The following is a 27,091-nucleotide window of genomic DNA, read 5'->3' on the forward strand; positions in this document are numbered from 1 at the left end:
AGAATGAATCAAAGCCCTTCTGATGGAGGGTCCTGGCAAAAGCAGGCTGCGCTGCTCTGTTCTATGCACCCACTGCTGTAGTCACTCTTTAGCACAAAGTAATCGAGAGCTAAGTGCCACAAATTAAAAAAATAATAATATATATATATCGCTGGCAGAAGAGTTTTCCAGGAAAACCATTTTGAATCAAGGTTATCTATTGGATTTACCAGATGACTTAAATGCAAATGTATTACTAACTAGTTGTCCCATAATTACACAAAATGAAGATGCGGTTTTGCAACCTGAAGTTCTTGCTCAGTTCTTATTCACACAAAAGGCAATTTTAAATGAGTGTACTGCTAGAGCAAAGCTCTGGAAGATTCAGTAAAAATGACACATTTCTTACTGACACCAGTTTTGACTTTCTCATCATCATAATTAAAAATTCAAAGCAGTAAAATTATTTTCCTCTCTTTGCTTGGTATGCCCAAGTTTTAATAAACTTCAGTTCATTTTGAATCATATCCTTTAATTTTTATTAACTTGTTTTTTACAATTTCACTAATGGCATTTGCTTTTTAGAATGCATACGTAGCTTCATTTTTTGTACTTTACATTTTTATTCTTTACTTTACTTTACTTACAGCTTTACTTCTAGCTCTTCCTTATTTCCTATTTCTCTGTAGCCTTGTTTTTTTGGTCATTTCCATTGTCCTTAAATTCCCAAATTTTAAGTTGTGGCTAAAAAAGTGCAAGGAAAAAGCAACAAACATAACAGCTATGCAAATGGGGGAATATGCACAAAGGCTAACAGAAAACTAGTAATGAGTGTGTTTTCTTATGCTCTGCCTGCCTTCAGTGGAGAGAGGGATGAACTTCTCTAATGGTCAATTCTGAACACCTAAATGAGGCTTCAGCTTTGAAACTTTGTTTGAGCTCATCTGTTTTCACTGTGTGTGGGGAAAGACCAGCATTTCCAAGGTCAACCCAACTTCCATGTTGGCAAGGAAGTTACAGCTTTTGAATAAAAATCTCTCAGATACTTGCATCATGCAATAGCAATGCTTCTAAATGGTGTAAAAATAAATTTGTGAACACTAGATGTATCCTTCTGAAAGTAAAAGCACATTTTGTACTGAAGTACAAATCTGCATGTTTCCAAAAATATTTTAGATGGGTGCTTCTGATGACTGAGCTTTAATAATGGAGTATACATCTGGGGTTTGTTATTATATTTGTTATGTAACTGTAGCTATCTCTTTGAATTTCCTTTAGCTCCTACAGTAATTTAAACATTTCTTTGTCTTGAACTAGCTCCATGTGAGAGTTTTGTTTATCCTTGTGCTTTGTTATGTCCAACTGGGATTAAACCCTAAGCTTTTCCATATGTAATGGCACATGATGAGTTTTTTGGTAAGTAATTTCAAATTCAGATTGTGGGCCACAATTTGCTAAGAGGACACTACTCCACAGATAGTTTTTTTCATGAGTGCAGAATACTCAACTGTTGCTTTCCTACCAGTAAGGAAACATTTTCTACCCAAACCTCATTCCCCATTAGAATAATTTGGACCCCTTAGGATGGAAAATCAGAAATGTAAATGTAGATAAATTATAAAAAAAAATAATAAAAAAATGTAGGTAAATGTAAAAGATGTCGATAAATTGTAAATATAGCAATGGGAAGTACATTTTCCATGTTCCATTTTTAACTATGGTAGAAGGATATATAGAATGCTGTCTTGAATAGTAATTTAGACATACAAAGCAGTGAGAAAGCAAAGGGAGTGATTGGAAAAGATAAAACAAAGGAAACTTGAAAGTAAAATAAATTACCCAGATTTGGGATTGAACAGTATTTGAACTGGTTTCTTAAAACGTCTGGGTGAATGAGAAGGGTCTTCTTACATGATTATGTAGCAGATCAGAAAGAAGTTACAGGAAGAGATCTGTAAAGACAAGTCAGTATTTTTTTTTTAACTTAATTCTGGTGGAGTTACTGCTGTGGAACTACTGCTCTTATCCCTGTTGTTGGATATATTGCTCTTTTCTTGCTGTCCAGACCACACAGACAGTTTCATGTCATTCCTCTTCTTTTTTCTTTTCTTTTTTCTCTATGTCTTACAAGAAGAAAGCATGGCTTTTGCATCAAAATTCCATGCAAAACAATTTTCTGTTTTAGTTGAGATTCATAAAAGCAACTTCAGTTGACCTAAGTACTGCTACAGAGGGAATTATAACGTCTCCAAAGCAGGATATACTTAGTTTTGTTTTTCCCTTGGCTGGATTTGTTGCAGGCTAAATATTGTGGTTCTCATCTTGGAGGGAGCTAAAAATTTAGCCCCTTCTTGTGCTGTCAAAGCAGACTACTTTGCAGAGCTCTTTGGACATTATACAGATATGTTAAATTATCCTGTATTGTTTGTACACTTTTTTATCTTACTGATTTGTCTGCAGCACTCTTTGACAACCCATCCTTGCTTCTGAGTGCATGCTGGAAATTCTGCTCTGTTCTGTATTTTCAAAGGAGATGGTGAGCTCTATACTTTTGGAGAACCTGAGAATGGGAAACTGGGATTATTGCCTGAACAGCTGAAGAACAATAGAGTCCCACAGCCTGTACTGGGAATTATGGAAAAGGTTAATAAGGTTGCTTGTGGTGGAGAGCACACCGTGGTGCTGACAGGTATGCAACTTAACTGGCTTTTTTTACAGCCCTGTGACTTAATCAGTAAACTCAATTTATTTTAAAGAATTTGCATCCAACTGAAGTGTAACATGCTGTAGTAATCCTAACTGGAAGACCATTGTACATCAAGGAGGTAGAAATCCGCGTAACAGTTAACCTGAGTGTAGGCCTGTGCTGGGCTATGCATATCCCTTGGCCGAAGGATAAACTTAGCCAGCTGATGGTAACAGAGGAGCTTACAGGCAGCTCCTGCTTGGTACCACTGGTTACATAACTTGTGTGTCCTTGCCTTTATCTAAAACTTCAGCAGGAAGTTCCCATGCAAATGTCCTTTATATTTGACAGTATAAATGATGAATAGAATTGTTTTGCTTGGAAGAAAATAGTGCAAGAGCTAAAATGACCAAAATGGAGTAACCTTCCACATATGGGATCTGTGTAGCATGCTGTGCCTGGCTGGAGGCCTGTTCGGTTCCACACAACTCAGGATTCCCAGCGTCTGAAGGGACATAAGACTATTGATACTATCTTCTTTTTTTTTTTTATAGGCTCAGCTCCAATAAATAGTATTTTAAGAGATACTTTACAGAGTCTGAGTGCCTTTCTTACTGGAATTTTAACAATCCAGCACTTCCTAGGGCAACACAAATGATTGATGTTTCTTTCTCTGAAGATCTTGGAAGTGGTATTGGTGTGAGGGGAAAAGAATTTAGAGGAAAGCTTCCATTCTGTAGTAAATATAAATGACCTTGAATATTTAGGATGATGTTTAGGAAGTCACGTTCCAAGTAGCTGTCTGTTAATAGCAATGGAGATGCACAATCTAATGGATGCCTAAATGGATTAACTATCTCTTGTGATACAGAATTTGCGTGTGACATTGAGCAGGATCTTTAGCATACATATAAAACTAGTACAGATATAGACATTCAACATGTCATGTATCATACAAGTTATAAAAATCAGCAAATACAACTGCTACATATTATTTCAGAGGGCTGTGTGTATAGTACTTGGAAGATGGTGTATGTTATTGTACTATTAAACAGTTGCATGCCCATAGTAAATTAGCTTTTCAAAGAGATATATGCAAAGCATTGCTAGCTATTTATTTCCACAAATTCCACCCTGAACTATAGTAGTATAATAGCAGGAAAGGGAAGTTTGGCTTTGCCCACAGATGATTTAAAAAATATCAGCTTTGGCATGTAATAAATTCTACAGATGTTTAATATGTCTATAATTAATCTCCTACCAAAACGTAGTTAATGTCCTACCAAAAGTAGGATGTATACATACCAGTCCTTAAATCTGTGTTTTGAAAATGCTGAATAGTCATCACTTTCATAACAGTGTGCCTTCAAGGTTATGTAAACAAAATTTCTAAAATACGAACTGAGGATCTAACTGAGGGAGATTGTGAGTAATACGGTGTGGTATTGTACTGCAAGCCACTCAAGCGAGTGGTGGAAGTAACGTACTGGGAAAGGTTGTGTGTAATGATGAGTCAAGCTGCAAAGATTCTGGGTAGGTTAGAACTCCTTTGGGAAAACTATGAAGAGGAAATAACAGTAGCCAATCCAGGAAATAATGCAAATATTTGTCTACATTTCAATGCCTTTGTCTCTCTTCTTCCAGTCTTACCCTGGCAGTATTCTATGTCATAAAATAAATTTCTTTACATGAATCAGATTATCATTATTAGGAAAAAAAGTTACCATAAATTTTGGGCAAGCAAATGTATAAATCATAGCATTATTTTATGGGTTATAAAGTCAAGTTCTGCAGAAGAATTTGATTATCATTATTGATCATTTTTTATAACCGTAAATCTGAAGCCAACCAATAGATAGTTTATTTTAATGGTATTTCATGTGATAGAACTTCATTATAACAAATGACTGTTAGAGAGATTTAGTAGTAAGATATACACCTGGACGATATCATCATTATAGTGAATTCTCTACAAAGTGCTGGAACAAAGAGGCAAAATATAAATGTCAAAAACCAAGTACAGTGAAGAAAACACCATAGTAAGTCACTGTCTTAGGATGTAAGGTTTACTTGCCTGTGGAAACAGATTTTGTAGTAGAAGGCAACTAAGAAATTCAGTGCTGGCTTAGCTGGCAGCTGATGATCTAAGTGTTGAGTGCCAGAAGATCCAGCTGAGTCAGGAGAAGAGGAAAACCATATTCTCAACAAAATAAATTTTCCTAAAGACTAATAGTCGTGATAAGAGCGAAAGGTCAGATAGATGTTTTTTTAATGTGATTCAGCTATTGTAAAATAGGCTACAGCTGCGAACTTCTGCCTAAGACACTTTGAATGAAAGAGTAGAGGATAATGGAAATACTGTCTCAGGTGAAAGATTCTTCATCAGGAGTGCTGACACATGGAAATTTTTCTGACTCAAACCAATACTTGGTGAAAAAATTGGGAAAAGAGAGAGATTTGGACACTGTAATAATTTAAAAAGTGAGTTTAGTGTACATGCATAATAAACTTTGCACCAGAAACTTAACTTGAAATCAGTACTGAAGGGTATGTTGCATCCTGAGATGAAGTGGCATGGCCACATTTTGATGTGTGATATATCTTTAAAGAGGAGCAGAAACATTTATACTTCTTCTAAGCTAGTTTTCCTAAATTAAGAAAGTAGTACAATTTGGAAGAAATTCCAAATTTCATGTATCATCGTCCATGAAGATGGGTGCTGCTTGGCTTTAGTAACACTGTATATATACTGATACTGTTTTCATCTTTTGGGGCTCTTTCCAGTTTTTTTGGGTGTGTCATTTCGGTCTTAAAAAATAAGAACTGAACGTCTGACTATTGTATACTCCCCTGTTTCATCTGTCTCGTTTAGCATAGGAATAGTGTAGGAGAAAATGTCATATGGAGAAACTGTTGCACATCTTGTCTCATTTCATGTCATCAGTTCTACTTAGCGTTTATCAAAGTAGAAGAAAGCATAATCCAGTTATCTTACTGAGTACGAGGCAAGTTTCTTCCTGACTTGCATACATAATTAGTCTGTTCCAAAGCACTTAATTTGATTTCTTTTTTATGACTGTCTTATCTATTCTATTGGCAATTTTGTATAGTAAGAACCACTGTTATCTGGGTTATTAAACCAAGCTACTGTTTGGAATCTCTCCAGCAAGTATCAGTGTAAATGGTAGAAAGTATATATTAAAATAATTCATTTTTTCCTTTGAAACTCCAAAATGGGAAACTAATTTTTTTTTCCCAGAAATAATTAAATTGTTGAGAGCAATTATTTGGAAAAAAACTTTTTAAAGATAGAAGGTTTTAGAAATGTTGAATATGGTATTGGAAACCATCCTCTTTACAGGTCTTATTGTTACTTCTGCCTTTAATATTTGCAGTTGTTCTAGAGAATAAACAGAATCAAAGTTAAAAATCATAGCACGCAAAAGCTTTCTCTCACTGTAGCAGCGCAAACCTATTCATTTTATGACAGTCTATCAGCCCGTTCAAGAAGATCATATCCTCATGCTGAATGACTTCTCTCAGAGAGTAAAAAAAATTGCATCCACTACTCACAATGCTTGCAAATGCTTCCTAGTGAAAATGAAAGCTGTTGGTATCGTCACTTTCAAAAGAAATGTGAGAGAGCAGCAATCTCAATTTGCATGGTTCTTCAGTGAAGCTCTCTAAAAAGTAGAAGAATAATAACTTGTGAATCTAGAAATTGGAGAAGAAGAAAAAGATGACTGGGAGTGGTCTTAATATCTTCCAGTTTTTTTCAGATGATGACAGGTCCTCTGGGAATAATCCTGTCTCTAAAAGAATATATTACCTCCTTTTATTCTCTCAAAGGAGAAAAAACAAATACACCTCTTCAAAGGAAAAGGAGAAGCAGTCCTTCAGGAATAGGTGGTTTGACATAACAATACGGCACGTTAGCACGTTAGTATGTAAAATGTTGGATTTTTCATCTTCTGTCTCAAGGTCTTTTAAAAAGAGAAGATAGTCAAGATACCCTTTTGAAAGACAATGAAAAGGATGAAAAAGCTCTACCTTTTCTTGATAGAACTGACTGTTCAAACCATATGGGACTGTCTAGGTTTTTCAAACCATACTTAAGTCTGTATACTATTTATACTGAAATCCCTAAATCCAATTACTAGCTCTGGTAAAGCTGAGTGTTGTATTGACAGCTCATTTTTACAGTAACATTTTTCAGCATAAGCTGTTTAAAAATAAAGCTATTGTAAGAGTGAATAGCCCATTGGCATAATAATAGTAGTAGTAGCGGTGATGGTGGTAGTGGTGGTGGTGGTGGTTGTAGTAGTAGTAGTAATAGTAATAATAATGTTCAAGGGAAATGAATCTGTGTGGAGAGATGCAAGCTTACTTGTCTGTTTTTCTTCTGAGATTTTAAACTCTTTCTGTAGCCTTAAATACATTGCAAGGAATGCATGAATCTTAAAAACACTCTTGGCACTCACTCAATTCTTTCAGCAAATAGCACATGTTAAAAAAAATATCTGAAAGCTATATAGATTTTTTCCTAGGACTATTTTATTGAAAGTGGCAACAGTCATCGAGATTAAAAAATCGGTATGTACTCCAAATGCCTGCAAAGGTGGAAGGTACACAGTTACAGGAAAATACCCCTGTTCTTCCAAAAAAGAAAATGTAGGAAGTAAAGGAGAAGCAGTCCCAGCACTTAAGTGCTGGAGGTCACTTGGAACAGTGAAGCCGTTGGCTTCTGTGCAGATGCTGGAACCATTTCTCTTCATCCTTCAGGATGCCTTCTCATGGGCTGCTGCTGTGGAGGCAGCAGTTCCTTCCTCCAGGCCAAGACAGGACTTGTATTCTGTTTCTTCTGGGTGCTGGCGATACGGCTGAGCCTTCCTTGTGATGCCCTGGAGGCAGCGCTGCTTCCTTCGTGCTGCTGTGGCTTTATGTCTTTCCTCAACCTTTGTACCACTGTGGTGCTGCCTTGACCAGTCCACAGGAAACTACATCAGCAAACCATACCCCAAAACTGTCTTTATGAGCTGAGCTGGCTCACGTCATAGCCAGGAGGACAGCAGAGACAGTACAAGTTGGGACTGGAGAGAGAGAATGGGGGAATGAGCCCTTTTGCTGGCAGTGTGTTTTCTTTGTCTCATCCAACCATATCCTTACTGGGAATGAGGACAGTAAAAAGAAGTGGGGCTGTACACCCTTTTGGATTCATGCTGTAGGCAAATGCATTTAGGAATTCAATTTCAGAATGATGAAATTCACCTCTGTCATTTTATCCCTAAGTCTGTGAGGTTGGTTTGCCATAGACTTCTTTTTCCATGTATCGATAAAGACAGATTGGAGGAAATGCCTCATTTCTGGTAAGTGAGATTATTACTGAGGTTTGGCCTCACTTTGGCACCAGTGGTGAATCATTAAGAAAGGTGAAGTTTTTGTCTTCCTGTGCCTTGATAATTGACTCATAAGCAAATTTAGGAGGAACAAAGTTTAGGTGCCCCTGGTCTCTAGGGATAGGAGAAGATATAATTCTTCTTCTAAAGGCACTTTAACCTGGTTCTGGATTGGCCTGTTCTTCTCATTGCCAGTAGAAACAGAGGAAAGAAAAGTTTCCTGTGCTTTTAAAGTTAGCATTTGAGAGCATCTCCCTGTAAACACAAATGCAAAAAGCATTGCATGTTTCAAGCTAGGATTAAAGATGATGTGAAAAAGCTCCAGCTTTACTCAAAATAATTATGTTAAACAGATAAAGCAATATAATTTGAAAATTACAAGGTCCACCAGTTTCCATGGACATGTTAAGACAAATGCAGTACTTCTAAACAGAATTTATGGATTCAGCCATCCTGAGGAAGTAATTTACTAAAGTGAAGATGAGACTTTGTTTCGCTTAGAGAAAGCTCCTGTCTTTCAAGTGTGGTTTCTTGATTCTTATACAGAAAGTCTAAATGCTCCAGAAGATGCTTTACTACTTGTTTTACTTTTTAAAGATCCTGAAGTGTTGCTTTCTTGCGCTAGAATTTCCAGCAGAGGGAGCTTTACTATTACATTTAGTAAAAACCCTGCTTTACTCACTACTTTTCGTCGACAATCTGAAAAAGGTGAAACCGGTGGGGTTTTTTGGTGTGAATTTATGACTTCTTAATATGAAACAATTTAAAAGGGGCAGAAAGGGCAAGCCCCTTCCTAGAAAGAACATCTGCATACATAGTGTTACGGTATTTCATCATGGTTCCTTTGAAATTGGAAAGTCCAATATAAGTTTGTAAGTGTACTATGGAATGTGGAATCTGGTCTGTTCTCTGCTTTCTCTTTCCCTGACAGCAGTGAAGGATTAGTTTGAGGGAATGGTAACATAATTTTTAATGTATCTCCAGTTTGTGGCTGCTCTGAGAATTTGGTCTCACAGTATAAAGTACTTCTGTGGCACTGAAACTTAGTTCGCTATTCCAGTGGCCTTGTTTCCTTGACACAAAGAAGTGTTCAAAAAGTAAAGATTCTCTGTCGATTGTAGTTCCCCACATTTTGCCGTGGATGGCTATTCCTCTCTTGCTTTTGAAGGTGGTGAGATTCTTGACTCGATGGCATCTGTGCAGCAGGAGCAGGCACGCTCTGCACCATGGTCATTACAATAATGTCATGATATATTGCTCCCAAGTCTCAGTTCCTTTTGCTTGTCATAGAATACGTTTTGTCCTTCCTGATCTTTCCCAGGTTTTCATAAATTTTTTTCAAGTACTTTAAGTAGTACCTCTCTAGCTTTTCCATTGTTGCCTACTTGCAGAAGGAAAAGGGGCAGGGAATAAAATTCTAGGAAAACTCCTTTTCCAAAAAAACTTTAGTCTTTGTATTTCCCTTTTCAAGCATGACCTCATCAAGATTTCCAAGCTTCACAGTCTTCCCCTGTTGCGATGGAGTGCCAGGGATGGACACACCAAGAATCTTTATTGCTTTGGAGAAGTGCTTGTTCTTTTTCCTGGCACAGACAATCCATTAAACAGACAAAATGTAAATGTGGAAAGATGATTATTCTGTCACAAGATAACACAATTATAGTTTTCTCTGTATTTATTGCAGGGCTGATTTGGTAGCTGAACAGAATACTGTAACCTATTCTGTTACTATTCCAGTCTCTTCTTGCACGCAAATTAGCGTTTAATTTGTTAAATTTAATCTGTTCTGTTAATCTAATCTGTTAAATTTAGGTTCATACAGTGTATGTGCATGTAACCAGAAATTGAGACTACTGTACTTGAAAATACACTTATATATAAACATTGCAGTCTTGAATTCATTACAGTATGTGAACTCCCATAAATTTTTTGTTGGCTCGTATTTTGTGTACATGTGATCAGTGGATTATTTTGCAGTTATGTTAGAAAATATATTGCGTATTGAACCATTCAAAATTAATTTCTGTATATATTTTAGTGCTTCCTTTCCTGTTTTTTTTATTTTGTTGTATTTTTTTATTATTTGATAAATATAATTGAGAAGTTGGAACATTTTTTAATTAATAAAATGTTGCTTTTTTGATGCTGATGTTGGTTGACTTCCATTTGGTTAACAGAAAGAAGGTTATACTATACATATATAAGCATATTTGTTGTTAACTTTGTCGGTACATTTTCAGAGACAGATGTATATACTTTTGGACTTGGACAATATGGGCAGCTGGGACATGGTACTTTTATTTTTGAAACTTCAGTACCAAAGTCTGTGAAACACTTGAGGAGGCATAAAATATGTAATATTACCTGTGGGGAAAATCATACTGCTGTAATAGCAGGTATGTAAGTGAAAAATTCTGAAATGCACTTCTACTCTTACTATACTATACTGTACTATACTATACTACACTATTGTACTGTAAAAGCTTTCTTTATAAAATGAGCAGTAGAAGAAGATGTGCTAGTTCTAAAGGTGAAGTGAGTTAGTGTTGTGGTTTATCCGCAGCTGGCAGCTAAGCCCCATGCAGCCGCTTGCTCACTCCCTTCCACCCGGAGGGATGGGGAGGAGAATCGTAAAGGAATGTAAAACTCAAGGGTTGAGATAAGAACAATTTAATAATTTAAACAGAATAAAAAGGTAAGAACAACAGCAATAATAGCAATAATAATATCAACAACAACAGTTATAATGGAAAGGTGGGGAATAGGATAAAATCCAAAGGAAAAGGGAGAAAGGAAAACAAGTGATGCACAGTACAGCTGCTCACCACCTGCTGACTGATGCCCAGCCAGTCCCCGAGCAACGATCCCCACCCCGCAGCTAATCCTCCAAGTTTATATACCAAGCATGACGTCCCGTGGTATGCAATACCTCTTTGGCTGGTTCAGGTCACCTGTCCTGGCTGTGTCCCCTCCCGGTTCCCTGCACCCCTCCAGCCCTGTCACTGGCAAGGCCCAAGAAACCAGAAAGTCCTTGACTTAATATAAACACTTAACCAGCAACAACCAAGAACATCCGTGTGCTATTGATACTGTTCTCACATCAGAGCCAAAACACAGCACTGTACTAACTACTAAGAGGAAAGTTAAAACCATCCCAGCTGAAACCAGGACAGTTAGTGTTGTTGGTTTGTTTTTTTACAAACTGCCTAGGTTAACTCATCTCAGGCTGTACTTTGCCTGAAAATATACATAGTTTTTGATCATATTAATCTGTTGAAAATCTAAAAATAATTGTTCCAGTTTTGCTTTTGGAAGAGAAATATTCCTTACTTGCATGACCTGTTACTTTGTACTGGTTTTGTACTGGTTTTGTATTGAGTCGTTGGTATTAATAACATCTTTTTTTTCCACGTACAGAGAATGGCCTCCTGTTTACTTTTGGAGATGGGAGACATGGCAAGTTAGGCCTTGGACAAGAGAATTTTACAAATCTGTTTGATCCTACTCTGTGTTACAATTTCTTGAAGTTCACAGTCCTTTTGGTAAAACTTTTGTTTATGCTTCTCAGACATCAAAATATTTATCTTTTCATGAAACACATTATTAATGAAGGTTGAAATCTCAGTATAGAATTATTTTTATAACATTTAATTAGTAGATGATACGAACAAAAAAGGAAATTGTATTTGCATAGCACACTGTTCATTTAATTTGGAATGTGTTTGGCTTGGATTACACATAAAGTCTTCTCCTTAGGGTTTTATTCAGTAGTGCTGTGCTGTAATGTTTTGATCTATAGAGCTGTGGTAGCCTATAAAATTAAATACTTGTTGCTCTTAGATTGTTGACAGTAGGGGAAAACTAATATCTGTTCTGAAAACACCAGTGTAATCTCTTTTTTTATTTTAACAATTATTTCCAGTGGGGTATTTTTAAACCTTAACAAAATTTGAGAAGTTGCCTTTTTTAATCCAAACGCCATGAGAAAGCAGAAATACTTTTTTTTTTTTTTAAAGGGCATTGTTTTCATCTGTTTCTTGAAGTGTTTAAGAAATAAATGTCACAGAATTGCCAGCACCAAAGATGCAAACATGACTCAGGACTGAGCAAAATTTGGGACAGAAGTCTGTTGATCACTTCTGTTTGTTTACTAGACTTAAGAGTTTAAGGAAATTTTGTCAGAAGTAGTAAGGGTTTGAAACTTTTTAAAAAGTGGAACATCTGAATTTTATGTATTAATACTTTGTCTATTGGAGGGTGTAGGACTTGCTTTATGCTTTGTGGATTTTGTGATAAAATTTCTAGGTTTGTATCACTGAAGCTAGCAGCGTTGTCCACATTTGACTTGCATCAAAATAATTAGCTCAGTTCCCTTGAAAGTCTAGTGGAAATATCTTTCCTTTCTTCTGTATCAATAAATTAATAGACCTATCTTCTGTTCTGTTCAATACAAATACATTGTATTTAAGTAAGAAGTGAATATAGATCACTAGTCATTAATACATGCAATTAAGTACTTTTATCTTGCTAAAGTCATTAGGAGCTAAATTTGAAGCAATTGAGTATCTCTTACTTTTATTATGTTTTTCTTATAACCTAAGGCCCTAGAGATGATTGTAAGAAAATGAGATCCTTGTATTGACACTTGCAAATGAAATAATCGGACCTTTTTTGGTGCCGTAGGTTGCTTGTGGTGGTTGTCACATGCTAGTTGTTGCTGCTCCAAGACCTAAAGGATCTGAAGAAGTACTCTTAGAAAACTTGTATGAAAGCCATTTGACTTCTACTACCTCTAAAACAAGTGGAGACTCACTACTAACAAACACCTTACAAGTAACATCAGCACGAATACGACGTCGAGAGAGGGTAAATTCAGAGCTGCTTAGAGCTGCCATACTTTTTTTAGGAAACAAAATCACTTTTAAAGCTAAAATCGCAGCATATACCCAGGAGATAAATAGTTCTCCTTAAAATGTGTTTAATTTTAATGTATAAAAGGAAGAATAATATCTGCCCTGGTCCCAAAATTGATGCAATTGGTCCAATACCAATAAAAGATAGGTATTGGTCAGATTTACTTGTTTATTTCTATGAAAAAGACTGCAATTAATTTTGTATTTTTTTAAATTCTAAAATGGGAGCCTGTTCCTTTGCTTTTTTAAAATACCTTTGAAATATTTTAAATATTTTTTTTATGTTTATTAAGTATTTTTTTAAAAGAACAAGAAGCTGGCTCTTTTTGTTGTTCCCTCTGAGTCCTTGAATATATTAAGCAAGTTTGTAGTTTATAAAATATCAAAGGTGAGTTTTGCAATCAGCTTAAAATGATCCTAAGATCCTGTAGCTACTTAAAGTAGTACTTTCTTCTCCTAAATCTCCACTACACATTCCGTGTGGTTTCCTTGAACAGCAGAATGAATTGGATCATGTCACTTACCTGTCTGAAAGCTAACTCTACCACAAAACCACGTTTATTTTGTAAAAATATTTTGTTGTTATGCATTAAATACCTCAATGTTATTTAAGACACTAGTATTGTAATTTTAAATAAAAATCCAAGGGTTTGTTTCTTCTTTCCCTATATTTTAAGACTGCTAGAGATTATTGTGTAGAAAAGACGTAGAATATTCCCCTATATACCTCTTCACTTTTTAGCACTATAAATAATTAAACTGGTAAAGAAATTCAGTTTATGCTTTGTATACAAAGTTACAACACTGTCATCTACTAAAAGAAAATACCACTGTTAGGTATGAGAGGTTGCTTATATTTTATTCTCCTACTCTTACTCTCAGTACATTTTTTTTTTTCTTCTAAAGGAAAAGTCTCCCGAACAGTTTATTAGAATGGCACGAACTCTGCCTCCACTGGGAGGAAGCTTCTTAAAATCTTCACTGCCTGTGACTAGCAACACTAGCCCACTCTGTTTTTCTGCCACAAGTCTTCCTAAAGCGGAACCTGTGAAGGATAGAGGCCATGAAAAAGGTGAAGCGTCCCTATATCTTGTTGCTGTTTTCTTAGAATTATGTCGTTTGGCTCTCATTATTCATAAATAAATGCTCAGTCTGAACATGAAAGAAGGTTTAAGTTCAGTCTTACCTCAAGAGGGTCTGGCAGCACACAGACGTGAAAGTTAAATGCATACAAGAAATGGCCTCACACTGCTCATGTTTGGAAAATGTGCTTAAAGATTTAGGGGAGGGTTGAGTGAAAGAAAAAACAACTTCTAAATGGTACCTGTGGTTTCTCAAGCCTGTAGAAATAGGACTTCAGAAAAATATAAGAATAGTAACTGCTTTCTCCATTTTCACAAAAAAGAAAAAGAATTGCAGAAAAAAAGTTTACTAGAAACAGTCTTGAAGACATAGGAAGGCCTACAATAGACCTTGGATAAGAAAAGAAGCCTGCTAATTCTTATGGGATCTTTCTTCTTGGAAATGTAGAATTACTCTTCACTGCCTTGTTATCTAAGATAATAAGGATTTTCAATATTCTAGCTAATGCAAAAGCCTGGACAACAATGCTTATGATACAATGCTGGAGTTTTGCACAGATTCTCTAGAAGCAGTTTTGGATGTCACCTGGGTTGCTGGGCATGTGTGATTTCCTGGGAGGAGTAATGCTGAAGAGTGCAGAGTGCAGTGCTTCTGTGTAAAAGTTAGCTCAGAATTATTGGGCAGTCAAATGGAATTTGAAAGTAATTCAGTTAGAATCAACATGATTATTTGTAAAGCTGCCAGCACGCCCATTAGCATTTCTGGTTCTAGGAAAGCAATGCAGTGAAATTTGAATTGCCTTTAGAATCTTCTGAGGCGTAATACCTCAGGTTTCGTGCCATCTGAAACTGGTCATATACCTGATGAACCAGGTGAACCTGAAAATTATGTAGGTACATTTTTATGATGCTACATTGCAGTTAAACTCACTGTCTCTCCATCCGTTACACAGATAATATGTGGTGTAGATAATATGACTGCAGGTAATTTAGTCTAATCGGTACACTATTATTAAAGAGATTATCCAAAAGCAGCTTTGTCCCATGTAATATTTATGCTTTGAAAGCCTGCAGAAAATGTCAGAGATCAACAGTGCACTGAGGCCAGATTGTTGAGCTGCCTCTAATATTAATACTGACGGAAAGGAGGTGGAAATGTTTCTGCTTTGTGTTCAGCTGGGGGAATGAGTAATCTCAAGACTTCAGTCCTATGTCAGTGAAATAGAGATATTCTGTATTTTACAAGAGTGGAGTGCTCTGTTTGCTATAGATTGCTTGTTCCTATGGTATTTGTTTACTTCCTCCTATTTTACCTTGAAGAAAAGAATCATCAAAAAGATAAACCTGGTGAAGGCTCTGCAGAAGAAGACTCAGATAATGAAAATAATGACAGAAACCTTGGAGATACAACTGACATCCTAAATATGGTAATATATTTTACTAATGAATCTGTGATTCATTCTTCTGCAGGGGAAGAACAAAGCAGCTACATCATGTTTCAGGTTCTAGTACAGAACTCCTGGCTAGCCCAGAATGTCGTATGTGGCACCAAGAAGTACTGACATACTGTTAAATGAGCATGCATTTCGTATCATCATTATCCAATGCTGAAGTTTGTTTTCATTTTGCAAGTAATGTTGTAGTATGAGATTGATGTAGTTCAAATAGTGCGGTGCCTCCCCATGCTTTAACTCTGGATGTCAGAAAGAAGAGGACACTGGATACCACATCTATATGTGGTGATCTCTATCTCTGACCTTCCTCTTCTTGATGGTCATTCTCCAAGAGGGAGAACTGCAGGAAATGAAGCACAGAAGCTGTCTTTTCCTGTTTCAAGAAGAGCTTTTTTAGTACAGGTGGATGATATTAAAGGAAAGGCCAAAATGCAGGCATTTTGATTATTTGGTGATCCCCAAGCATGTTCCTACATATTTCTTTTATGTAAAAAAATTGTACACCTTTCCAAAACATTTTGTTCTCTCAGTAGATTGTGCATGTCCTGGCCTTAATGCAGTACACTGCAAAGAGTGTTCTTTTTTTGTCTTTTTTTTAACTTCAGTGGAATGGAAACAAATGAGCAACTCACTGCGAACTGAGCTCAGAATATGTTGTCAGTTATACTGGAGGGATTGCACATTTTACAGGAATTACTACTTGTTTGTGCTTAGCAGTACTTAGTAATTTAACAATCTGTTTGTGCGTAACATTTATTTAACAGTTACAAAACTTAATTTACAAAAAAAAAATCATATACGATGCAAACATGGCCTTCATTAATGTATTGAGGCATAATTTATAACATATTGCACACTTTATGTACTAAGCTTCCTTCTCCTTTTTGTCTTTTTACCCATCATGAATCAATTGTAAAATGTTTATCAGAATGAAACAGTAAATTTGAAGGAAGTCTGTCAGACAAACTTGTCAAAATACAAAATAAAATGATTGCTTTTCTTGAATCTGGATGAAAGTATTCTGGTTACTGCATAGTTGTTTCAATTTTTCGAAAGTGTGGCAACATACATCTTATTGACAAATGTGACAATGACAAATGACAAGAGGAGGAAAAACCATTAATATCATATTGATGATACAAGTTCTTGGGATTAAGAAACCAGAACTTTCCATGCTCACTGTCTTGAAAAATCATATGGTAGTTAAATCATACACAGTTAACAAACAGCAGCAGAGAGCATTATCTTGTCATTTGGACTATATGGGACCAAAATCTCACTATACTTGCCTGCCTAGTAGTATTCTGCATTGCCTTGCCTTTTAGTTTTTTTGCTTTATGTAGAAGAAAGAGATAAGGGCATTAGATGCCAATGAAAATTTTTGCTGTGTAATGTTTCTTCTAACTTTCAAGGCTGTGCTATCAAACTGGATGTTAAGTTGAAGGTTGTGGTAATAAGGGAGTAAGATGTTGTATTTGTAGCCACAATGTCCCAGTAAGAGGATGGTGGATCTAAAATGTGCTTGTGGGCTGTCAGAGAGAGCATGTAGCATTCAGTGTCTACAGACAGTTTAGATGTTGACATCTGAGCTGATTTCTACTTTCTCTTCATAAGCAATAAATGAGGGAGGGGAAGTGAAATAGGCGAGTTGAGCAATCATACAGTTTTGTCTCAACCTGTGCAATAATATTAAGATGTTTGTATAATACCTCTGTTTAGTAACTGGGCTTTGATGCTGCTTTCCCTTTTAGTTATTTTTTTTAATAGAGATCTTATTTTTTGCAGACACATGCAATGAAATTGAATCCTAGTGACCAGTCCTTAAAATTATCACCACTCCAAAAACAAAAGGTACTGTAACTAATTATATATATATATAAAAGTATACTTATACAGTTGTTTAGAAGATCTAGAATTCTTGTATTATCCTTATATTTGTTGTTTTGCTTTGAGTTTTAAAAAAGCTAGGCAAATTTTGTAGGCCGCCTTTTGCTAATTATCTAAATATCCACAGAGTTACATTCTAAGAAGCTGACTGAAGTCAAGAGAGCATTTGTGCAGGCACATAGAACTCCTCATATCCAGCATTTGAGATGAGAGTATATAGTGCTTCACCAGTTTAAGGAGCAAGAGACTATCATACACGCTTTGTGACTTAAGCTGATAACATATTCCTACTGGTTTGTTGATACTAAAATATTTTAATTGGGTTTGGAAACACAGTATACGTAAATATTTTATTTAAAGATACTCACCATGGAGTTTATTTAAAGGAGCAATAATACTGGTTTCAAATATGAAATTAAAATACTTTTGTATTGCCTTTCTATTTTACTCCTAAACTGATCCTAGAATTTCAGCATTTTGGTATAATTCATTATACTTTTATTTTATATTTACTGTGCTGTAGCATTTGTTAAATAAATTTAAAATTTAAAACAGAAAGACAACAGATTTTCAAACTTAATAGAGCATAACAGATTTCCCAAGAGGATATGTGGAAGAAGGTGTAAGAGAACTGTAGTTTTTTCCTTCTGTTCACACAGCCTCACACATTGCATGTGCTCTAGCTTATGGGACATGATACTGGCTGCACAGTTCTTACTGCATTTACTTCTGAGTGCTTGGATAGTGAAAAAGGTGTAGTAGTACATTTACCATAAACAGAACGTTACATTCTTCTAATATGTGCACTTGTAAGTTCATTTCATGTGAAATACTCTACCTTTTATGCTATCTTCTAGTCCCCTCACAGAAATTCTTTGCTTGTTTAGATGTTTTTGTAACCTTTTTTCTTTTGCTTTCATTTGTCCTTAATGCTTTCCTTCTTTCTTTTTAATTTTCTGCTTTTCATATGGAATAGAAGAACAATAAAAATGTGAAACTGAAAAGAAATGGTAAGGGTGAGCTGAAAAACAAGGATTCTGATTCCATGAAGGAGGGCTCAAAATTAGACTCTGGCTCTTTGCAAAAGCAGTCTTCATTTTCAGAGCCACTGGGACAAGATTTAGAAAAAAGTAGTGCCTTTGTAGGGAAGCCTGTGCCCCCCAAAAATACAAAGAAAGGTACATCTGAGCATGCGCAAAGTGTTAGTACTTTGAGAAGTGGTGTTCAACAAATTACTATGGACAAATGCAGGTTAGTGAAAAGGGAAAAAGAGTATGCAGAAAATCCTGAATTTGTCAGAGAGGATGTAATTTACAGTCTTCCCACTGAAAAACAAATTCTGACTGAAAAAACAAGTTCTTCCAATAAAAAGATAAAAGCTATTAAATCTAAGCAACCCCTTAAAATAGATGTACTTCCTTCTGCATCCAGGGATCGGCCCCAGTCTGATTCATTAATTGTGCAAAAATACAATCCTGTTCAAAACCAAGAAAATCAAGAAGCAATAGAAAGTCAAAACAAAGTAAAGGATGTTGTTGAAAAATCTGATAAATGTGAAAAAACATGTGTCAGAGGAGAAGAAAGTAGGGAAGAGGAGAGAGGCTTTAAAAAAAAGAATTTTTTGAAACACATAGCTGTAAGTGTGTCATCATCTTCAACTGAGGAAAGTAGTAATGATCTTGCAAAATACGTATTTAAGAGTAGGGAAAAAGAAGAGCACTACTATGAAGGCAGAGAGGTCCAGAAGGCAATGAAAATAGAAAAAGTGAGAGGTTTGCACTTAGAAAAAGAAGACACTGAGACTAAGGAGATGCACGCTACAAACAATGAGAAAGAGTACGTAGAAGAGGCTGATGTAGAAAGCCTGAATGAGGAAGAAAACTTTGAAGCAAAAGCTGATGAAGACAGGCAGTTAGAAATTAAGAATGAGGAGGAATCTAATCAAGAGCAGGAGAGTGAAGGCAGTGAAAAGGGTGAAAGTGAAAAAGAGAAACTAGAAACAGTTGACAGTGAAGGTGAACTAGGGGAGGAAGAAGAAGAGAGTCAGGTTAAAAAAGACAGAGATGAAGTTTCAGTAGGAAGAGATGAAGGCGAAGAGGAAAAAGATAATAAGGAAGAAAATGAAAGAGAGGAATCACAGGCTGAAAGAAGCAGTGAGAATGAGAGTGCAGAAGAGATTGAAGATGGCGAAGAACAGATTGAAGAGATTAGGCAGGAAGATGGCAAAGAGCAAGTTGATGAGGAAGGCAGGCTGATGGAAGAAGAAATGCTGACTGAGGGAGAAAAGGAGGATATGGAGGAGGATGCAAAAGAGGAAGACACTGAAAAAGAAAAGGAAGAACAGGTTAAAAGTGAGGGAAGAGATGAGAGTGAGGAAGGAGGTGAAGATAGAGAGGAGGAGGAAGAAAAAGAGGTAGAGGCAGAAGAGGAAGTAGGAGATGAAAAGGAAAATGAAGAAGAAAACAAAGAAAGGGAGAATGAAAAAGACAAAGAGGGTGAAGAGGAATTAGAATCATTGGCAGGGAAGGAAAAAGAGGTATTGGAAGAACAGGAAGAGGAATGTGCAAATAGGAGGATTAAGTTGGTGGGGGATGATGGAATGGAAGAAGAAGAGGGGGAGGATGAAGTCAAAGAGGAAAGAGAAAATGAGGAGGAGGAAGAGGTAGGAGCAGCGGCAGAAGCAGAAGGGGAGGAGGGGGAAGAAGATGAAAACAAGGAAGAGGATGAAAACAAGGAAGAGGAGCTGGAAAATGAAGAGGAAGAGGATGAAGAAGAGGAAGAAGGATTGGGAGAAGATGGAGAAGTAGAGGAAGGAGTGGAAGAAGATGAGGGAGTGGAGGAGGAAGAAGAGGGAGAAGAGAGAGCTGAAAATGGGGGATTAGAAGATGGAGAAGGAGAAGAGGGAGAAGAAGAGAAAGGGGAAGAGGGAGAGGGGGAACAAGAAGGGGAAGAGGGAGAGGGGGAACAAGAAGGGGAAGAGGGAGAGGGGGAACAAGAAGGGGAAGAGGGAGAGGAGGAACAAGAAGGGGAAGAGGGAGAGGAGGAACAAGAAGGGGAAGAGAGAGAGGAGGAACAAGAAGGGGAAGAGGGAGAAGAGGAACAAGAAGGGGAAGAGGGAGAGGAGGAACAAGAAGGGGAAGAGGGAGAAGAGGAACAAGAAGGGGAAGAGGGAGAGGGGGAAGAAGGAGAAGAGGAGGAAGGGGATGAGGGAGAGGACGGGGAAGAAAATGAAGGAGAGGAGGAAGAAGGAGAGGAAGAGGAAGAGGAAAAAGCAAAAGGTAAAAGAAAAAAATATAGTAATACGCTTCCACAAAAAAGCAAAACCAGGAAGCCAGAGAAGACGGAAAGTACTGCTTTACTGAACAGCTCTAAACAAAAAATAAAGTCCAAACAGCATGTAGCAAATGGTTCACATAACTCAGAACAATTTTGGAACAATGTGCTACCTCATTATTTAACACTAAAGTAGCATAGGCTACTGAAGATGCATTTTAAGCCTATTCAGAAAACTATGGCAGATTGATTTTTATTGCATAAAAAAATTAATGTAGTAAAAATACATTATACATATACTTTAAGTGCCATTTTATTGGGAAAAAAATGAAGAAGCTGTTTAGATTGGGGAAGCTTTTGTGAGAGAAATCATATATATTGTTGAAATAGTCATTTGCACAATGATGTTTATTACGTATGACAGATTTAAAAAAATAATTGCTGAGGAGGCAAAATGGGTTTGTCTCTTAATTAACTTATAATGTCATGCTGACAACATGAATTACACATTGTAACAGTGTAATCTTCTTTGCCTTTGAATCAGATTTCTTAAGGTAATACATCAATTTTTGGTGCATGAGAGCTTACTTGTTAGCGTGCCTTATATGAAGTGTCAGTAAATTAACAAAGATACATATTTTTAAATTTTGGTATCACTCCATATTCATTCTCCCTACTTTGCTTCTGTTCATATGTTGGTAAAATGTTTGAGTACTCAGTGTAAATTAAAGAAAGGACAAGTTGCCAAATTTACGTGGGTTGGTAGATGGGAAGTAAGTGGAAATGCAGGCCTCCTGGGTAAATGGTGGCCTGGGCTTTTTCAGAGGCCTTAAGGCTGGCTTCTATTTTGGTATCAGCACACAATTATGTGAAAAAAGACAAACACAATTCTCAGAATCTGGCCTAGGTTACATTAGAGTCACAATGCATCTGTTTATGGATAATTTGGGGCTATCACATTTGGTGATTAGATGTAATGAAGAATTTGAAAATACACACCTGTAAAACTTCGTTTACTTGTTTATACTGTGCAATACACAGAAGATTAAATGTCTGCCTACAAAAGACTGCATTACATTACTCATCTAACTCTAAGGTTCTCAGGGAGGGGGATGTAATTTGTTGCAGTGTGAAGTGTATATATGTTTTCAGGATCAGAGCCTAAGCTTCTCCTTATTGAAGGAGATTTGTGTTTTCCCCTCCTAAAAATCACATCTATGATCTCCAAAAAGAGGACAATGTAATAAACAAAGAAGCTAGATGGAATAGTAGAGAAAGTAGCATGAATGTCTGAATTCTTTTTGGAAAAGACAAAGTATGTTAATACTTTTGGAGTTTCCTTAAAATACACAAACAAATCTTGCAAATTATTCTTGTAAGACATTGTATTACTGTTTCAACTATTAGTGGTCAAACTGGGAAAAGAAGGGACAGGGACTTGTCATACAGCATTATTATTTAGATACTATGCTAATGGGTGGTCTGAGAAATTTTTGTAAACAGATCTCTGTTGAGATTCTCTAGAAAAATAGCTATTTAATTTCTGTTTGAAAATGAGGACAGGGAAAAAAAAGGAATCAAAATGAGTAAATGTCATTCAATAAAAACGTTAATGAAATCAATACCTATGTTGAGACTATGAAACATTTTTAATGTTGTTTTGTAAAAGATACTGGCATTAAACTATTTTTCACACAATGTCTCCAGATTTTATTTTCTAAAAAAGCTGTAGTAGATTAATAGTTTGTCAGTAGATTCTAGTCCAGTTCTATCCTTCCTACCTCAGTCACCCCTTCCATATACTGCATTTGAAAGTAAGATCACTTTCAGTCACATGCAGTGCCCAACTACAACAAAAAGTTAGTCCAATGACTGTATTTTGTTCCTGTGAAATTTGTTTCAAGTTTTGGAATTTTCTGTAATGCATTTTCTTGAATATCATGTGTAGGTCTTTGGAAAAGGGTAAGTATCCTCATATTCTGGTAGAGTGGAATACTTTAGCAGTTACATGCACTTCCGAAGAAAACAGCTCTCTCTAACAACGGAGTCCTCTGTTATTTCTCAGAAGTGCTGCGTTATCACTGAACTGCTGTGAAATTATTTACTTTTGAAACTAATTGGAGCTAAGCTGTGTTATTTTATCTTTCTTAAGAAAGATTGGGATACTACTGTGATTAAAATTAGAGTAATACTGAAAAGTATTTTTATAGGCCTAAAACTGGTTCTTGGATATGATGTCTTGTTTGTGATTCTAAAATAGAGCTTTGGAAGACAATGTGCTGTGGAAAAAAACCACAACAACAACTCATTTTTTCTTTTGAAATGTGTTTGCTAGAGAGAAGGGGAGTGAGTGAGAGCGCTTTGAAGCAAGTGATTTCTAATTCCACATGGCTCTTCATTTACTGTTTGGCTCTAGCTTTAATGTAATTTCTTAGGCAAATGGGGACCATTTGTTGTTCCTCTCTTAACATGTGCTGATAGCATAAAGCTTCCCAGAAGAGTAAAGGAAGCCAAGTTGTAGGCATCTCCACCTCTTTGTTTTGTCTGGATGAAAATTCATTGAATTGAGAACTGGTTTTGTATTGTTTTGTGGATCATTCCTGTGGTGGGGGAAAAGCAGAGCATTACTCCAGCACTTAAAAGGGTTTTCCACAGAATCGTTACATAAATTGCACACTGTGCCAACATTTCTGGGCTTTGGTGGGACTTTGGAACTCCATTAGCGTAACGAGTGGAATTTTATTTAGTTTGACTCATACTGGTTTATAAGTTTGGTACCTGTGGTTTTGTGGAAATTCAGTATGTCCTTGGTATTTATTATGGGATACAAAAAGATTTATGCGCAGTATTTAAAGCAACATGGCAGTAGTAGTCCTGAACTAGTTTGTAGCACAGAAAAACCCTGCAACAGAGAGAGAATACAACAGGCAATTGCTCAGACTAAAGGTCTAGTCCAGTCTTTTTTCTACCAGTGGCTACTAGTGAATGCCTGGCAAAAAAATACAAGAGTAGAGCACATACAGAGTGTTATGTAATTGTGTGTTATGTGTATACTGACTGTGTAATCAGTCGGTATACCAAATATATTCAGTGTATTCAATAATTGGTGGTTCAGAAGATACACCTATTACACCTAATAGCCATTTTTCTTCCATTGATTTCTTTCAATCAATTTTTAACCTGTTTAGCATCCAGTACATGTTTTGGCAAACAATTATTAGATCTGTACACATTTTTTTAAAGAAATAGCTCCTTTATTTGTCTTGAATCTGTCTCCTGGTACCTTTACTTGATGTCTCTTATTCTTGTATTAGAAAAAAGAGCATGTATTTCCTCTTCATGATTAATTCCCTCATGATTGTCACATGGAAAAACTGTTCAGCTGTGTGGTTTAAATCAAGTTAAGATTGAAGTGATGTATTGATTTATTAATAACAGTTAACCAGCAATCAACCAACTACACGTTCAAGATCAAGAGTGGTAACAACACCAGACAACTATAAATGTTAATAAGTACCCTCAAATTTTTAAGCACCCTTCTGCCTCTAATCTCAGAAGTTTTAATCCCCCTGCACGCTTTCACATACATGCTCACGGAATTACATATGCATATACTGCCTTTTATAGCAGGCACGTATTCCATTTTCAGGGGGCAGGGTGCAAGTCTGCTCTTGCCACACAGCTCCTGCTAGAGATGAGGGTGCTCTAGATTACTCTGGTATGTGTTCTAGCATAAGTCTTCTCTTATGCCTGCAAAATTGCAGAAGGTAAATTTTCCCATTTTATCTGAAATATACCAACATATGCATTCAAATAATAGTTCCCTTTGCATAATTGATGCTGAATAACCAGAAAATGTCTTATCTGGGTATGTACATGGTTATTCTTTAAAATGGGCCTTTAGGAATCATGCAGAAAAGGAATTTAGTTTCCATTGCTTTTGGGTTTTTTTTTTCACTAGCTTTTATTAGCTGTACCCATCTCTTCAGATAAATTTTAGCTTACTTTCTCCAAAGATGACACTACATTCTAGATCTTACCTCTCAGAATAGCAAACAGTCTTTGATTTTTACTGATTGAATTTTTGGTGTGAATCTAGTCCTTTAACAAAAGTATTGTTAAATACTCTAAAACAAATAGAGTGATAAAGACAGAGCATCTTTTTAAATGCAATCTGAGTTTTTTCTTGGTGCATATAGGCTGAATTTATGAACTGTGAACTCACCTGAACTTCTGTGTATTGTCTTTAATTTTATAATGAGTATTTGGAGAGCAGAAGCAAGCTCAGAAATAACAGGATCTTTGAACAGAAGAACGTTGTCAGATCTGTAAAAAGGCAAAAAAAGGGCAAAGTAAATGTAAAAGGGAAAATCCTCAACTCATTTCTAAATGTGCAATTCAAATAAACAACAGTGTTAATACTGTGGCATTCTGTGAGCAACTGAGCAAATATTTTGCTTGTACAAATGGCAAAGCTATAGTTGTGTCCTCTGTGAAGTTCTGAGCATGTTCGTGATCTGAAGTCACTCACTGAGTTGTAATATTTTTATACACTTTTTCATGCTTTAATGTAGAGAGGAGAGGTTAACTTTTGCATATTGAAAAGATTTTGGAGTGATAGATTTGGCATTTGAAAATTGCACTGCTGAGAGCTACAGAGGCTTTATCTATTGCCAAAAGAAAAAGCAAGTACACTTAATTGCTGTCCTTTTTAAGGATTTGTGATAATGCCCATTGCTTATTTGCTTGACAATCTCATGCTATAATAATTTAAACAAATATTAATATAATTATCTCAAAACCCTATACTTAGTTATGAAAATATTTATTATCAGGGCCCTGAAATGTCAAATGTAAAGATATTTACCATTCTGGCTTTCATATAAGTCCCAGCACTGAAATCAGACATGACTTTTTTTCTGTTTGAGGTAGGTTGCAGGGCAGCCTGCTGGAATGTCCCAGGTTCAGTGTTATAGGTTTAGAGATTTATAATTTGTCATGCGTACCCCACCTTTCACACAGAGTTGCATTCGTGGTTTCTGTGAAATATAAAGTATTTGTGGTTTCATACTGAGAGCGTGAGAGAGTGCTAAACAAAAGGTAGCTCTAAGCAGAATTTTGTATTAAGCAATGCCTTTATATGCACCTATACCTGTAAGGATATAGATTACAGCAGTATTGAAGAGTAATATTTCCCACTCCCTGTATACCAGTGATAATACAAGAGCCCGGGCTGTGCTTTTCAACTGGAAAGTCAACAATAATGACCAGTCTAATAAGAGTTTGGGATTGTGGGCCACCCTGGCAGAGGCTGGTATTCTTACAGGAAGTTTAAAATACTTACTTTCATTCTAGCCAAGGCACAAAACAACTCTCGTAATTAGAAACACAGCAGCACAACTGCTGCAAAATTTAATCTCTTTTACTAGGCACTTCATTGAGGAAGAGAACAAAGGAAACCTGCATGTGTCCTGTATCAAGAGTACAGAAAGAAGTTAAGCTGTGCTTTAAAGCCAGCCTTCAAATAGCTGGAGAGTTGTGTTAGTAAGTTGGGTGTGCCTTGAAAAGTCAACCTGTAAAAGATGAGAATGCATTCCAAGATTATTGACGGTTGTACAGAAATTGCCACTTTTACATCAAAGCATTTTGAAACGGGGGATCTTCCCTGAGAGACCCACTCTTGCAGGGTGTGGAGATTTTAGCAGTGCCTTGTGTGGCATCCTGTTCAGGAACGTACAGAGACCAAAGAATCTTGAAGAACCTTCCTGCATGCTGTGATGTTATTGATGAAAATTTGCCTTTGCCGGTATTTTTATCTGAGCACTGAATAATAATCAGCATGATTAAGGCAGGATTTCAGTGAAAAGCACAGGGTTTTGGAGAGGTATGTAGTACTCAAAGCTTTGTGGCACAGTAAAAGCGGGAAGTAGTGACTGTCCTCATTCACTTGCAGATATGTGGGAGCTGCATGACAAACTCCAGACACTATAACTTTTTTTCTAAGAATTCGGAAAAAGTGCACAAAATGCATCCAAGTGTGCACTAATATTCCCAAGCTAGTTTTTCTCTGTGTCTGTTAGCATTAAGAAGTCATTTTATGCAGCATAGTATCTTCCAGAGACTTGCTAAGTTTTTGAGGTAACATCAACATATTCTCATTTGGATTTGCTTATTATATTTCATATGTTTTGCTTAAGTACCCAGGAGTTATTTTGGTATGCTATTTCCAAGTGACTGAATATTAAAAGGTATTTATATTACTATGTAAAATAGCTCATAAGAGATTATACGTGATGTAAACAGTCTCCAGCTTGTTTTATGATTCTTCACAAAACACCTTAAAAATCCTTTATAGTTCTATAGAGATGTTTTCTTTCCTTTTCACCCTGGAAATTGGTATTAAATTTATTTGTTCTCCAAA

At 36.3% G+C, this 27,091-nt stretch overlaps 1 protein-coding gene across 3 annotated transcripts in view; it reads left to right on the top strand.

Annotated features, from left to right (window-relative positions):
* RPGR (retinitis pigmentosa GTPase regulator) overlaps positions 1–27,091 on the top strand; it is a 60,349-nt gene that overhangs the window by 22,308 nt on the left and 10,950 nt on the right. For all 3 annotated transcript variants that reach the window (XM_040582443.1, XM_040582444.1, XM_040582442.1), the window contains exons 7-13: positions 2,510–2,668; positions 10,302–10,457; positions 11,479–11,603; positions 12,745–12,927; positions 13,881–14,046; positions 15,377–15,483; positions 17,296–17,361. In XM_040582443.1, coding sequence (XP_040438377.1) covers positions 2,510–2,668; positions 10,302–10,457; positions 11,479–11,603; positions 12,745–12,927; positions 13,881–14,046; positions 15,377–15,483; positions 17,296–17,361 — 962 coding nt within the window. The remainder of the gene's footprint in view (positions 1–2,509; positions 2,669–10,301; positions 10,458–11,478; positions 11,604–12,744; positions 12,928–13,880; positions 14,047–15,376; positions 15,484–17,295; positions 17,362–27,091) is intronic.

The sequence above is a fragment of the Falco naumanni genome, chromosome 2 (assembly GCF_017639655.2).
Source record: "Falco naumanni isolate bFalNau1 chromosome 2, bFalNau1.pat, whole genome shotgun sequence".
Classification (NCBI taxonomy): domain Eukaryota; kingdom Metazoa; phylum Chordata; class Aves; order Falconiformes; family Falconidae; genus Falco; species Falco naumanni.